This window comes from Chrysemys picta, chromosome 1 (assembly GCF_011386835.1).
Source record: "Chrysemys picta bellii isolate R12L10 chromosome 1, ASM1138683v2, whole genome shotgun sequence".
NCBI classification, from domain to species: domain Eukaryota; kingdom Metazoa; phylum Chordata; order Testudines; family Emydidae; genus Chrysemys; species Chrysemys picta.
In genome coordinates, this window is record NC_088791.1 from 232671369 (window position 1) to 232687858 (window position 16490).

Here is a 16490-nt window from a genome sequence, read left to right on the forward strand (position 1 = left end):
ATTGCAAAGATTTAAAAAGAAAAAAAATTAAAGAAGATGCTAAAAGCGATCTGCAAATCAGTTGGTCAAATTCCCATCTATATTAGCAACAAGTGAACAAATAAGCAGGTTAAAAGAAGAGCCATCAAGCAGATTTTAGAACTCCCATTTTTCTCTCGTAAATCCCACACCACATAGTCCATTCAGATCACCAGCTGCTACTCTGGTACATTACTCCAGCTGCTACAGCACTTGTGTGGGGTCGGCCTGCAGGAAGGCTGATCGGTACTTTTATTTTTAAATACAGCCATATTGTGTTTTTCTGAAGTTACTGCAATTTTATAAAGTAATACATTGTACAAAAACATACAATAGTTTGTTTTTCTTAACAGCACACTTACCATGTTAGGAAACCATACTGACATGGGGATTTCATGAATCTTACTTAAGATTCAAGTTAAGGATGACCCCCGAGTCAGTCTGGCTATTAGGCCTCTTAGCTCTCATATTGCTGAAATGTGACAGAGTGACTTACAGGTCACCTTTAAAATGATGCTCTCAGTTCCCACCCAATTTTGAAAGGCTTTCGGAATTAGTCCTTTTGGATAATCACTTTAATAGTTTGATTTGGGGGGGGAAAGGGATTTAAGACTATTCCAGGGGTTATAGCCCTCTGCTTTCACTCACTCATTTACGTGAATAGCAACATTTCCACCCACTATAATGGTAGCAGAACCAGGTGCTAAATCTCTTGATAAAGTGTCAAAAATGTTGTGGACACAGACAGCTTGTGTTCTGTTGAACAATATTTGCTGAGTGTTTCCCCTGGCACACAATTAGACCTGTTCAAAAAAAGAATTTGTCCTATAAGAAACCCCAACATTTGTTTTAATCCCAAAATGAGACAAAAAGTTGAAATATTCCACAAAAAATTGTCAATAAGTTCAGAAAATTTTGTTCTCATTTCAAAATGTCACCACATTCAAAAAATTCATTGTGAAGAGTTTTCCTGTACAAAAAAATAAAATTATAAAATTTGTGCTGAAATCAACACCACAGTTGTTTCTGGTGGAAGTTTACACATTAGTTCTCGGACTCTGACGTCAAGGGACTTTTCAGACAAAGTTGGACATAATATACTTCTGATTTCATCAGAATAAAGTTGAAAAAAGCATTACAAGAAATTTTAAGCACAGCATTTAAGGCAAGAACCTTGCTCACCTACAGGTATGTAGTCAAAAAATCTTTACCATCCACTCTTACCCTTTCTAGATCCTGCCTCAAGTGCATGAACATCCTCATGCGGGTATGAATGCTGTCTTCCTTTGGCTGCACCAAGCCGTTTTCTTCATCCTCCTTGGGAGGAAACAATGGTTTGTTAAGGTTACTTTTCCGCTTTAATTTCCAGTAATTATAAATGAAGTCCACAGCAATTTTAGGAAGGCCCAGTTCTGCTGCAACGTCTTCCACTTTAACTAATGAGTAGAACTCCTCCTCCAGCTCTCTCAGTTTCTGAGCACGCAAACTAGTTTTCTCACTCTCTGTTTGCTTCTGGTCTGCCATGCTCTTGGGGTTCTCATCAACGTCAGGCACCGAATTCTGCTTGTTTTTGCTATGCTTTAGGCAGTACGACTTGAACTTGACCTCATCCCCATCGTCCAAAATGGCCTTCATCTCTAGGCTATGCTCAAAGGCACAGGTGACATGAAAGGCAGTGATGCAGCTTTTCACAGAGCACTATGAGTGAAACACTAGAGTCAGCCAATAGTAGCAACGAAAGGAGAAAAGGACCAAGGAATGCTTAAGTTACATAAAACCCACCCCTTTAAATAAACTTTTCCATGTTATACTTAAAAATGTAATGAGCCTTAGGTACTCCTCAGCTGAGAAACTGAAGGCTAAGTTTCATCCCAAAGCAAGTCAATTCTTCCACATTAAAATCCCATAAATAATAAGTGTGTGTTATAATAGAAACTGCAATTTAATCTTAAGTAGGGAAATTCAAACGTATAAATATTTAGTACATCTTAGATCTGAGTAGATGACAAAACCAAATCTGAGCGGAATTAGGTTATTTGGCTAACAGTTCCAGTATTTTCTACCTCTGATTTCACAGAACCTATAATTACATCCTGTTTCAAAAGGAATGCAAGTTTAGAACTTTTCTTCTTCTGTGAGTAAGATGTTAAATTGAAGACACTTCTGTCCATCTCTGGCAATTATCCACTTGGTAGTTAAACATCCCATAGCTTTATTCAAAGGCAGTTCTTTGTCTTGATCAGGACACTAGCTCAAGAGTTCCCCCTTTTTTTTTCCTTCCCTTTTTCTTTTCCTGAGCCCACTTCAGAGATTCAGGTCCATGCACACACCCCTCTTTCTAAGAGATAGGGCAGGAGGGTGTGCCTGGTACCCAAGAGTCCAAGGGCAGGAGGTGCCTTTCTTGCTCCTCCCCACACAAGGGAATTGAACAGGGCAACGCTGAAGGGCTAGGGTCAGCCAGGGAGTGGAAGGTTGCATCTGGTGAGTGCTGATCCAGCCCCCTCCTGACCCTGTGAGCCCTTCAATGTGGCCCCATACACACTGAAGGACTGATGGGTTCAGGAGGGGGCAGGGTTAGTACTCCCCAGCTACACCCTTCTGGTCCCCTGCCAGCCTCCTCGGCAGAGTAGGGTAACTGCCAGTTTGTGGCTGCTGCAGCAATGAAAGAGCAAGATGGACAGGGAGACTAGTCCCAGTAGCTGAGAAAGCCCGCACAGAGCTCTGTCCCCTTCTTCTGCCAGACAGAGCCCCCTGCTGATCTCAGCCCCGTCAGGTCCACATGCTCCCACCCCCTGATCATCTCATCACTCCCCCGCGCACACACTTTGAAAATCTCCGCTCTAGCTCAAACGTTTCCTATGTCCACGACTGTTTAATGAGCTGTTGCTAAGAGCATGGCAGCTGCCCTGTTTGCCAACAGTCACTACCATTATGGAGCATTAGGAATGTGAAAAATGCTGTTTAAATCCAAATTCTATTTTTCATGCTCAGATAGACAGAAGTCATTGCAGAACTGGTACATACCTGAATGCAAGCACCAGTTTTAAGTTTGCATAAGCTACAGACTAAAGCCCATCGACTTGGCGGAATGTGAGACACTTTTGTGATTGGTTCCATCCTTTCTGGGCAAGCAATGCTAACCTGCAAACAACAATAGTGCAGGAAGCATTTATCAGGACAATTTAAAAAAAAAAATCTACCTTTCAATACATTAGTAAGAAAATAAATACCTCCAGTAAAATCAAACTACATTGTTACAGCATCTGGTAAACCGGCAAAGAAACGTGAGAAGCAGTTGATTACTTCTCATAGTTGAAAGCAGGGACTTGAAGTTTAGAGCTTGGGACCCTGCAGAGTCCAGCAGGTAGGAATGCACACAGAGCTTAGCCTATGGTTCAATATTAATCTTGATCCATCTTTCCATCACCACAATTTTTGGGTCATTCCCATCTCATTACAATTATGTAAATCTATATTCCTTCACATTACTGAAATTCCTGATTTATTATCCATCTCCTTACATATATTTCTGACTATAGCCCATTTTATATATGCTCTAATTTTCCTCTTTCATTAAGAGATTTAGGATACTTTGAAAGATGCTACTTTGAAAGATAAAACATTGTTTTACACTGGCTGAATTTGTAAGGCTACTTTAGCAGTGATTAAATTCTTTTAAACCAAGATAATACAGAAATTCTCAGAAAATTACATTAACAGGAAATTAAAAATTACTGTCCAGTGATCTGAAAACACACTTTGCACATACTGCATTAGTTTCAATGATGTTCTCATTTCAGAACAATCACTATGTCACTATGCAACTTTGTGAAACCAGGTAAAGTACACAGCAACTGTTAAAGATATTAAACAGAGAAATTCAAATCACTCAACGAAAACTGTTGCTCTGTAGCTATACATTACACTGAGGATGCACGTGCTATTTTATCAGGAAATAAGTCAAGTGTGTAAGTAAAAGGGAAGGAAAACTAAATAAGTAATTGTCCATAAATTGTAGTGGCACCTCATGAACTAATGTCTTGCAACAGTAATGCTTCCATGTAAGTCAGTCAGATGCTTGTAACATGGCTAAAAAGTGCTTACTACAATAAAAGAAAGGAAAAGAATGCTATTCTTAGTTGTACATGACTTGGACGGTCCAATTTTTATAAATCATGCAAACCTCATCAGCATAACATCTAGTATTAAGTTATTATCTCCTTAACTCAACATTAAGATGGGGCACTGTAAGCGGTAAGGATAATGATGAGAAAAAGAATGTGTTAAAAAGGTACATAAATTAGTTTTACCTCTGGAATCCAGAGGGCACAGCTCACATGTGCCCACTTGGTCCCTGTCCTAGTAGCTTTCATGGCACCTCCTCTCTTTGGACACAGGAGACACTGAGGATGTATTCCGAGAACACAAGTGCGACACAACCAACTGCCTTCGGGAACCTTTAAGATTCCATAACATGCCTTGGGACAAAGGAAAATTCTCTCTACTTCAGTGTATAGGTGAAACAATCAGAGGCTTACATCAATGACTATTATATTTTTAAAAAATTACACTCTACAAATCTTACCCAAACTCAACACTTTCTCTTGGATGTAATTAGTACCTCCTTATCAAACACACACAGATCAGAATAGTCACAAATTAAATGTTAATTGTAATGGGGTGGGTGGCTTTCAGACGCAGAGAGCAGTTGGGTACCCAACTACCATTGAAAGTCACTAAAAGGTGGGCACTAACTGTCCTTTGTATCTTTGATAATCTCTCCATAAAAAGCTACGATTACAGTTAAAACAAAGTCAGGGAATGCACAAGTTATGGTTCCTAGAACAAATTATTTCTCCCTTTCTTTGTAAAATTTATGTTAAAATATACATAACATGTAAAACATGGTGCTGAAGGATGCTTACTTTTTCATTTGTCTTTCTACAATGGTAGTTCTGGATATTTAATCAAAATTGATTAAAAAAATTACATGAAAAAAATAGCAATTTCCTGTGATTAATAATACCATTTACAGTGGCTCCAGGTATATGTTTTGAAGGTCACTGAGGGCTCCCCCCCATCTTTGCACCTTTGCTACAGCTGTTTGGCTGGAGACTGTTTTCTATCAGGTTGGATTACTACAACAGCGCATAACTATGTTGGTTGTATCCTGCCAATTGAAATAGCTTTTTTTCCTAAATGGAAGCTTAGAATTTTTAAAGTATTGCAGAGTGCAGCAAACATTGTGGAAACATCCTACAATCTTCTCTGTGTCCACCATTTCCAGCTCTGAGGAATGCATGCTTTGCAAAGTTTGAGAAATGGAAAGAGATAGATATTAAAAATGAGTATCAGGCTATGTGCTGAAAGTCTCAAACTACTAGTTTCCACAAATGTCTGATTCCACGTGGCTACTCTAACTAAGGCCCTGTTTATTAATAGATGTTTGTCAGAAGTTTTCTGCCATTCCTGCTTCAGGGTTAGCAATGTCGAAAGCCCTACTTTTAGATGGGCCAAGCTGCAGCCACGGTTTTAAAACTCAATTTATTTGAGATGCTCTGAGCAGCACTAGAGGACACAGAGCTTAAAGAACCAGAATCCTGTCTTCACTAGGGCCCGCAACACTACTGATAAATTAAAAACAAAAAAATCTAAGTCTCCCAAATGCCAACCAACCCTTAGGATTCTAGTGCCTCAAGGCACTCAATAGACTTCACGGAGTTAGTGTCTCTAGACTAAAGCAATACACATGTTGACATCTGAAATTATAATCACAGAAACATCTGAAAATTCAAAGTTCACACAGCAACTCAGCTCATCTCAGGAATATCACACATACACTTAGGCATTAGATAGAACATACAGTAACAACATAATACCTGCCAGGATGCTGAGGTACAGTGGCTACGGAAAGTGAATTTTCCAATATGGACTATTAAAGTTGTAGTAGACATTTTCCCCTTAGATAAAAATCCAGATTTTTAAAATATTCCCTTATGAGAAAGTCTATCCTTATTCTGAAAAAATGCATATTCTTATGCTGGCTTTTTGATTTCAAGATCTCAGTATGAAAATTAAGCATAAGAATACAAAGAGCAGCAAAATGAGGAAGACAAAATTCTTTTGAATCTGTCAGAATATTTATAATAAACACCAAAGTCAAATTAATCTCGCAACACTGTAAACTTTTTTTTTTAAATCTGAGTGGCAAGGTCGAAAGATGTAACAGTACTTTAAAAAAAAAAACAATAGAGGGAGCTCTTGCCTAAGAAATGATTTAGCAAGTCAGCTTTTCATTTTATGTGATATTTTAAATTGGAAAAGGTACAGAATGAGGCAACAAAAATTAGGGGTATGGAACAGCTTTCATATGAGGAGAGATTAAGAAGACCAGGACTGTTCAGCTTGGAAAAAAAAGGTAACTAAGGGAGGGGACATAAGAGAGGTCTATAAAATCATGACTGGTGTGGAAAAAGTAAATAAGTGTTATTTACTCCTTATAACACAAGAAGTAGGGGTCACCCAATGGAATTAATAGGCAGGTTTAAAACAAACAAAAGGAAGCATTGCTTCACACAACGCACAGTCAACCTGTGGAACTCTTTGCCAGAGGATGTTGTGAAGGCCAAGTCTGTAACAGGATTCAAAAAAGAACTAGGTAAATTCCTGGAGGTCCATCAATGGCTATTAGCCAGGATGGGCAGGGATGGTGTCCCTAGCCTCTATTTGCCAGAAGCTGGGAATGGGAAACAGGGGATGGATCACTTGATAATTACCTGTTCATTCCCTCTAGGGCTCCTTGCATTGGCCACTGTCGGAAGACAGAATACTGGGCTAGATGGACCTTTGGTCTGACCCAGGATAGCCATTCTTATGTTAAATTCACACTTAGATTTTTACTGCTACTACTACTCAGTTTACAACAGTTTTAGTAGCTTAAGTCCAATTTCAAATTCCTTTGATTCAGAATTTTCTAGTTAATGGCTTCATTTCCTACTCTAGGAAGCCTAAACTAAGTGCAGGTCTATACTTAAAAAGCTGCATTGGCACAGCTGCAGTGCTTTAGTGAAGAGCATTGTTAAGCCACCTCCCCGAGAGGCGGTAGCTATATTCGCTGTAGATATAGCACGGTCTACACTGGGAGTTAGGTTGATATAACTGCATCACTCAGGGGTGTGGATTTTTCATATCCCTGAGCGATGCAGTTATACCAATGTAAGTGTGTAGTGTAGACCTGGGGTAAGAAAAACTGACATTTTGAAAAGTGGCTTCAGGTTTTTTTGTTAGTGAAATAAACTAGAGAAACTCTGTTACATTTTTCTTTGTGCTATCTAGAGGGGTAAACTACAAAAGATACTATATTACACCATTTGAGTCTGTGAATGTGGGTGACTAAAAGTCAATGCATTCACTCAGAGCTTTGCTAAATTAGAGGTACCCCCCCCAAAAAAAAAATCCCACCACCACTGGGGAAAAATTTGATAACTGTTACTACGCTAATCCTGCTAACACTAATGTCCAGCACAACAAAGCATGATTTTAAGAGGCCTATGTAAGTTATGTTCACTGAGTGTTCAGTTATAATGGTCACAAAATAAGAAAAGTCTTAGTCTAATTTCAAAAACATTTACAGCATCATCTTTTCCAAAGAAGGACTCCGTAGAAATCAGAACCCTGCAGTCTGTTCTACGAGTAGGAATCCCTGTATTTATGCGGTGCCCCACTGAACTCATCCAGTTTCAAGATCAAGTTAACGTTTGCAATGTCATAATAAGAAATATCCCTGGCTGACAGGCACCTGGAACAAGCTTGCTAACACTTCTGAAAAAAAATCAGTCCACTTACTTAGGTACCTAAATTTGGCTTAGATGCCCAGCTTTAGGCAGTCAGGTTCTGGCTCCAATTAACTGGCCAAACAAGGATGGAAAACCTCAGTCACTTCCTTAACGAAGGCTCTATAGTTCTTAGCATCTTTCTACCTTCAAAGCACCTTAAAATACGAATTCATCCTTACAATATACTTGTGACATTGGCAAGTATCATCCCCATTTTAAAGATGGGGAAAGAATTTGTGCTGGGCCACAGAGAAGTGCTTGCCAGAGCTGGGATTAGACCTGCATTCCCCCTGTCCTCAGACCACATCACTTCGATATTCACGATGCTAGACAGCATAACCAACTATCTGTAGGAATACAAAAGTCCACCTTCAAGCAGTAGCAGTCTCCATGCCTAGAAGATCCTAAAAGCCCTCCAAATTGCTATTTAAAGCTAGTTCAAATCACACACCCACCAACAAAAACAATTTCAACATCTCTTCAGACACAAACCTGATGGACACAAACATTACACTTGTCACAAAACACCATATCATTCCCATCTTCACTGTCAGGGGACCGGCACACGTCACAGATCACATTTTCATCGTATTCTATGCCCAGCCCTTCCTCAGTCTCAATAGCATGGTTCATATTCTCATGACATTGCCGTTCCAGGACTTCTACTGTCTTCTCCATTGTGTTCTCATCAAGGGGCCCACATCCTGCAAGAGGGGAAGGGATTAGAATGCATATACAATCTATGAGTAAAGATAAGACACAGGAAAACACAAAAGAGAAATACACTTCTATCAACTAATAAAGGAAACAGAGCCCACTTTTTCATCTTTATGTAAATCCTGACGCAAAACGTTTATTTACAAAATGTTTATTCTCCACTAGTTACATTTGGTTTAATAAAGTTCACTGGCTAACTTCAAAACTATAACAAAATAATAAACAAACCAAATCTTGGAGTAAAAAGCTAAACTACAGTAACTTTTCTTCAAGACCACAACTTAAGCAAATAAAGCAACATGTGGAAGAGAAACCACAACAATGCCATGTGGTACAATGTGCTTTTCAAAAAGTCATTTACTCCCAAAAGTAATTTTCTATCAAAGAAAGCTTATATCTTGCTATAAAATCCCACAAAATATTCCACCAACACATCTATGTTAGCATGATGGCAGGGAAAAATTGATTTTTAATAAAAAGATAAATGAATACACTATCAAGCAGTTATGAACAAATCTGGGTTTTGTCCATATCACCCTGTCTTCATTCACATTCTTTCTTAAAAAACACACACTTAGTCCATTCAGATTAATGTAAATCCACTGTAAGAGAAGCCTGTTTTAAAAGGATCTGCCATGCTAAAATCAGATTGTCACAACATCCTGAGTATTGTGAATTTAGAATGCAAGCTCCAGGAGGCAGAGACTGTGTCTTCCTCAAAGTCAAACTATAAGTCCACATTTTGTACCGACACTGTGCATATTTATAAGGAATGAAAATACAAGCTTTTTTCTTATACACAAGGGGAATTTCAAGTTTTAGGGACTTAAAAAATGGTTTCTAACCCACTTGATATTTGAGTCCGCAAAAGCTGCACGTAATCATGAAGGATATGAAGAAAAAAGTTCTTAGCCACAATTAGTAAATCTTTCAAATTAAGCTAATATAGCAAATGACTGCTGTAAACGCTTTGACGGAATGTCAGCATTCTAAAGTTATTTTTCCCTAACATTTTTCTTCTGAACTCATCTCTACAAATACGCAAGACCACTTACTGAATTCCCAACTCAATTTTTAATAATTAAATTGCATTGTAAAATTACCCATTTCCGTAAGCTCTTCATTTAACTCTTGAAGCCAAAAGATATCCATGTCATCCAAGTCATAGCGACACACAGATTCTGCCAGTTCTAGAATATTGATGTAACCAGGTTCTGTGGGCTCTTGGCTGGAACAATGGATGTACTTCCTAGGTCGTGTATACAGTACTTCCTTCACCTTTTCTGCTACAACCCTAAATGTAAAATTAAGAGAAATGGCATGGTTAGCTTTAATTCTTTGGTTAGGGCCCATTCCTGGAAAATGTTAAGTGTCTGGTATCAGGTGCAAAATGCCCTCCGTTTCCATTGACTTCCAATGGCCCAATGACTGACAAGAGCACCAGGGTGGTCTTTTTGCAATGAAAATGTCTGCTCAGGAACTCTGTTAAGGTCACTAGCTGACAAGTGGAGTGTTGGTTCCTACTGAGCCCTCACTCAGTGAACTAGAGGATTGGTTATCAGAAAGTCTTTAGATCGCACTGTAGGTGGTAAGAAAGAAGATTGATGACAAGAAACTAAACTACACAGAAGTGTCACAACTCTACTCAGCCTGAGGAACTGGGCAGACAGATGGATTAAATTTAACTAAGTAGTAAGACCATGCATAATACAGAACAAGAAATGTTTCTTACTGATGGATTCTGAATTAACTGATTTTCATAGTACTTCAGTAAAGAGATTATATTCAGCTAAAAAGAGTTAAAACACAACAGAATTAGGCCGCTCAATTGTGTTGCATTAAAATGAAATTATGGTCAAAAACCTAAATTTAGGCACCTAAAAGTAGGATTTTCGAAAGTGCTTAAGTGACTTGAGAACACAAGTCCTACTGACTTCAGTGGAACTTGTGCTCTGAAATTACTTAACCTTTTTTGAAAATCTCACCTATTGGTGCTTAAAACATTGAAAATTTTGAACTATGTCAAAATTCACTTTTATTTGCATATCTACATCTCAAATATTACATTCCACTTGGAATGAGCAGTTGAACCAACTGATTGCATACTGTATTATTGTACTACAAAAATATATTGAGTAAGATCTTATGCAAGCTTGTAATGTTCTGAATGTGACGGTCATTAGGAGAGATGTATACAAACTATGGTTATGAATCTATGTATTTATGTATACCAAAACTGTGTTCAATCTGTACTACAACTTCAGCTACACGTCACAGCAGGGCAGTGAGCAGTCAAGCAAGGAGGGCCCCTCTCAATCCAGCGTTTACTTGAATCCTGTTTCATGTAGCCAGTCCACTGTCCAGCCCAAGAAAAGACAACTGATGTACCATTAGACTTCATGAGACGACACTGAGACATCCCACACCCAGGATACCAAGTCAAGAGGGGATTCCCCCACCCTGAATAACCATGCATAAGGCTACGAGTTGTCACAGAGGTCACAGATTCCATGATTATTTGTGACCTCTGTGACTTCAGGACTCCGGTTGTCCACCTCCCTGGGTCGGGGGGCTGCAGCTTCCATTAATTCTTGTTTATTGCTCATGACTTTTCCTAAAAATAACCAGACAAAATCTTAACCTGAACCATGAAGTCACTGTTCTCAAAGAGAGAGAGAGAAAAAAAAAAAAAGCCTTTTAAAAGCAGGTTTGGGATTGAGTTTTTATCCAGAAACTGAGGGATAGTCTAAGCGGGAGGCTATCCATGAATGCTGGATCTCCCCCTATAGCTGGGGGTACGCTAGAAAACTGTTAAAAGGGGATAAGTAACTTGTATTGTTTTATCTAAAAGGGAAGAGTAAAGCCTGAGGTTGCATCTTTATGTTCACTTTCTTTTACTATTTTATCCTTGAATCTGTGTTTTTTCTATTAAACAAACTGTTGGTTTATTTATACCTCAAGTAGGTGTCTGTTGTGCAACCTATATGGAGTGTGTATGCCAAATAAAGCTGGTATTGGGGGGGAGGGGGGAGTCTAGTTTCATGCCTTCAGGAGTGACAAACCAGAGGGGACCAGCCTGATTGTCTGGTACTTAAAAACTCAAGGAGAATGGATTTGGGGAGACTTGAGACTGCAAGGGCTGTTGGTATCACCTTGCAAGGATAACTAGGCTGAGAGAGCAGGGTGAGACTTTCTGCTTGTTGGCTGGCTACTGATGTCAGAGATCTGAACCAGAGATACTGCATAAAAGACCCAAGGTACAGGGCAGATAGTGACAGAACCCCTTACTGGTCTGGGTGATCCCCAAAGTGTCAGTCATCACATTTCAAAAAGGGAAAGTGGTTAGAGGTCTTCTTGGAGGGGCCCACAAATGATTAGCAACTCTGAAAACTGTAATTATTTAAGTCCCCAAGTCAAAGAGGCTCTGCTAGTGCACAGAGGTCCACCAATGCAAAACTAACTGCAGGATCAAGAGCATTAGACTGGAAAATAGAAGGAAAACGTACACTGAAGTGGTAGAGAGTTTAGGAGAATGAATAGTGTGTATATATATATATATACACACACACACACACACATATATACACATACACACACTTCGACTGTAATATATTTATTTTACAGTGAAAGTTCCCAGCCGCTTATGTCAGGGCAGAAACAGGTTACTGGAGATGGCTAGGAAGGATGCTCATGCCCCCCCCCAAAATGATTCTGGGAGGTTCTTGCCTTCCTCTGAAGCTTTGACAGATATCAGTCACTGCTGGCAACTAGATCCTGTCTGAGGTGGATTAAGTGTTTGCTGCATTATTACAATTTATGTTGTCCTGTTTTTATGGGTAGATTTATGTAATATAACCAATGCAACAGAATACTGTTTTCTATTTGGAATTGTATTTGATTGGTCACAATAAGTTAGATGACCGTTTTATGCAGTGCGCCAAATGCTCAAAGAAAGCATTTTTCTTTGTTTTTCAGTTTGATCCTAGTTATGAGTAGTGCATGTTTGCTTTCCGCCTTCAGTTCAGATCTGCCTATTCTCTCCAGCCCCAAGTACCACTGACATCTCCAAATAGGTAATACACCTCTACCCAGATATAATGCTGTCCTCAGGAGCCAAAAAAATCTTAAGTGAGGTTCTTACCCACGAAAGCTTATGCTCCTAATACTTCTGTTAGTCTTAAAGGTGCCACAGGACCCTCTGTTGCTTTTTACAGATTCAGACTAACACGGCTACCCCTCTGATACTTAAAAAAATCTTACCGGATTATAGGTGAAACCACGTTATATCGAACTTGCTTTGATCTGCCAGAGCGCGCAGCCCCGCCCCCCTGGAGCGCTGCTTTACCGCGTTATATCCGAATTCGTGTTATATCGGGTCACATCATACCAGGGTAGAGGTGTATTTTAATTTTTAAAAGATTTTTGGACTTGGGAAGCAGTTGTACTACAGGTTTAAGTATACTAAGCAAGCAAGCATTAGCTGCAATTAGATTGTAAATCCTTGAGACTCATTTGTCCAGTATCAAACACATTCAATGTTTAAGACTAATTACCTAAGAGAAGGCTGTGGAATCGTGTCGGGACTGGCTGGGACCTGAACACCCTTTTCCCATTCTTGTTTCCACGTGTCAGCAAAGAGGTAATATTCATCAGGGTTAACATGGTGAGAGTCTGGGAGTTTCATGGCACTAATGAGGTCCTTCCGGAACACCTGCAAAGAAAACCCAGATATCCTATTTGAGAGAAGGCAGGTGTATTAAATGGAATCTAAATCATTCTCCCTTCCCCTAACACAATAACCAACCTGTTAACACATTTAATGTGGTCTATTTGTCACGTATTCTTAAAAAAGTCTTTCTAAATTGTAATTTTTCAACCCACTGCCCCACACACCCCTTGTTCACTGTCTTGCAGCAGAAGCTACGTGTCCTTCCCTACTCCTGCTCCCTCCCTCCCCTCACACAAGAGCCTTTCTGCCTCCTGAGGCCTCCCCAATCCCACTGAGCACCAGGAAATCCCACCCTCACCAGACTGGGAGCCTCACACATTGCTAGTCCATACCCTCCGAGACATTAGAATCATAGAATATCAGGGTTTGAAGGGACCTCATGAGGTCATCTAGTCCAACCCCCTGCTCAAAGCAGGGCCAATTCCCAACTAAATCATCCCAGCCAGGGCTTTGTCAAGCCTGACCTTAAAAACCTCTAAGGAAGGAGATTCCACCACCTCCCTAGGTAACCCATTCCAGTGCTTCACCACCCTCCTAGTGAAAAAGTTTTTCCTAATATCCAACCTAAACCTCCCCAACTGCAACTTGAGACCATTACTCCTTAGTCCCATTTCTCCACAGAAAACCACTGTGGGCTTTATACTAGGGCTGTCAAGCAATTAAAAAAAATTATGATTAATAGCATAATTAATTGCACTGTTAAACAATAATAGAATACCATTTATTTAAATATTTGTGCATGTTTTCTACATTTTAAAACATATTGATTTCAATTACAACATAGAATACGACATGTACAGTGCTCACTTTATATTTATTTTTGATTACTAGTATTTTCATGGTAAAAACAAAATAGTATTTTTCAATTCATTTAATACAAGTACTGCAGTGAAATGTCTATCATGAAAGTTGAACTTACAAATGTAGAATTATGTACAAAAAAGCTGCATTCAAAAATGAAACTGTAAAATTTTAGAGTCTGCAAGTCCACTCAGTCCTACTTCTTGTTCAGCCATTTGCTCAGACAAACAAGTTTGTTTACATTTGCAGGAGATAACGCTGCCCACTTCTTGTTTACAATGTCACCTGAAAGTGAGAACAGGCATTCTCATGGCACTGCTGCAGCCAGTGTCGCAAGATATTTACGTGCCAGATGCGCTAAAGATTCATATGTCCCTTCATGCTTCAATCGCCATTCCAGGGGACATGCGTCCATGCTGATGACGGGTTCTGCTTGATAACAGTACAAAGCAGTGTGGACCAATGCATGTTCATTTTCATCATCTGAGTCAGATGCCACCAGCAGAAGGTTGATTTTCTTTTTTGGTGGTTCGGGATCTGTGGTTTCCGCATCAGTGTGTTGCTTTTTTAAGACTTCTGAAAGCATACTCCACACCTCGTCCCTCTCAGATTTTGGAAGGCACTTAAGATTCTTAAACCTTGGGTCGAATGCTGTAGCTATCTTTAGAAATCTCACATTGGTACCTTCTTTGTGTTTTTGTCAAATCTGAAGTGAAAGGGTTCTTAAAATGAACAACATGTGCTGGGTCATCATCATCCCAGACTGCTATAACATGAAATATATGGCAGAATGCGGGTAAAACAGAGCAGGGGGATATACAATTCTCCCCCAAGGAGTTCAGGCACAAATTTAATTAATGCCTTTTTTTTTTTTTTTTTAAAAGAGCGTCATCAGCATGGAAGTATGTCCCCTGGAATGGTGGCCGAAGCATCAAAGGGCATATGAATGTTTAGCATATCTGGCACGTAAATACCTTGCAATGCCAGCTACAAAAGTGCCATGCAAATGCCTGTTCTCTTTCTGGTGACACTGTAAACAAGAAGAGGGCAGCATTATGTCCTGTACATATAAACAAACTTGTTTGTCTTAACGATTGGCTGAACAAGAAGTAGGACTGAGTGAACTTCTAGGCTCTGAAGTTTTACATTATTTTGTTTTTGAGTGCAGTTATGTGTAAAAAAAAATCTATATTTGTAAGTTGCACTTTCATGACAAAGAGATTGCACTACAGTACTTGTATGAGGTGAATTGAAAAATATATTTATTTTGTTTATCATTTTTACAGTGCAAATATATATAATAAAAAATAATATACACTTTGATTTCAATTACAACACAGTATACAATATATATGAAAAATTAGAAAAACATCCAAAATATTTAATGCATTTCAATTGGTATTCTGTTGGTTAACAGTGCGATTAAAACTGCAATGAATTGCAATATACTCGTTCATAAGCCTAATTTTTTTTAGTAAAAAAGGGAAGCACCAGAGAAGGGGGTCGGCTTATGAACGGGTATAGAGAGAGAGAGATGGGACACAGCCCCTCCCCTCAACAGAGGGAGCAAGGAGAGGCAGCAGAGCCAGAAGAGAAGAGGCGGGGCCAGAGTCTCTCCGCTTCTGGCCACGTTGCTCTCTCCCAGCCTCCGAAGCAGCTGCAGCTCCAGGGCTGGCAGGATGCAGCCACGCCGCTCAGCCCCACGCCCCCCCAGAGCAGGCTGCCGCCGCGCCGTCCAGTCTGGCCCACCAGAACAGGCTGTGGCTGCGCTGCCCAGCCTGCCAGAGCAGCTCCAGCCAGGCCAGAAACATCCTCCCCTGGCCCTCCCAAGATAAGGGGGGGAAGGGATGGTCTGGGGAGAGTGTGGAGGTCCCGGGCTAGGGGAAGGGTCATGTGGGGGGTGGTCACAGGGGTTACTCCCCTGACTCCCAGCTTCTCCCCCAAAAACTTTCCCCACCAGTTGCTGTCCTAGCCTGTCAGGGTAAGCAGCTGGCGCGCTGGAACACCTTTGTCTACTTAGGTTTACCTCCGTGCCTGCGGACTCTCGAGGTAAACAAACCATCTCGGCCCGCCAACAGCTTATCCTGATGGCCCGGAAGCCAAAATTTGCTGACCCCTGAATTATAGTGTCGGCTTATGAATGTGTTATAAAAAATTTCCATTTTTTACTTATCCATCTTTGGGGGTAGGGGGAGGATCGGCTTATAAACGAACCGGCTTATGATCGAGTATATACAGTAATTTTGTTTAATCGCTATTACATTTTTTTTTAATCAAGAGAGTTAACTGCAATTAATCAACAGCCTACTTTATACCCATTTCCCTCTACCTCTATCTCCCTGCTGCTCAATCGCTCCAGACTGAAGTAATGGTCAATTAGCAGCAACTAG

General features: G+C 40.0%; 1 protein-coding gene across 5 annotated transcripts in view; it reads right to left on the reverse strand.

Moving 5' to 3' along the window:
• Nucleotides 1-16490, reverse strand: part of JADE3 (jade family PHD finger 3) — a 78994-nt gene that overhangs the window by 4718 nt on the left and 57786 nt on the right. For 3 of the 5 annotated variants that reach the window (XM_024104453.3, XM_005283281.5, XM_065580815.1), the window contains 6 exons: nucleotides 13124-13281; nucleotides 9674-9864; nucleotides 8346-8557; nucleotides 4329-4496; nucleotides 3043-3159; nucleotides 1243-1716 (listed from right to left, as the gene is read on the reverse strand). In XM_024104453.3, coding sequence (XP_023960221.1) covers nucleotides 1243-1716; nucleotides 3043-3159; nucleotides 4329-4496; nucleotides 8346-8557; nucleotides 9674-9864; nucleotides 13124-13281 — 1320 coding nt within the window. The remainder of the gene's footprint in view (nucleotides 1-1242; nucleotides 1717-3042; nucleotides 3160-4328; nucleotides 4497-8345; nucleotides 8558-9673; nucleotides 9865-13123; nucleotides 13282-16490) is intronic. The other 2 variants (XM_024104454.3, XM_042840843.2) reach the window with 2 other exon arrangements.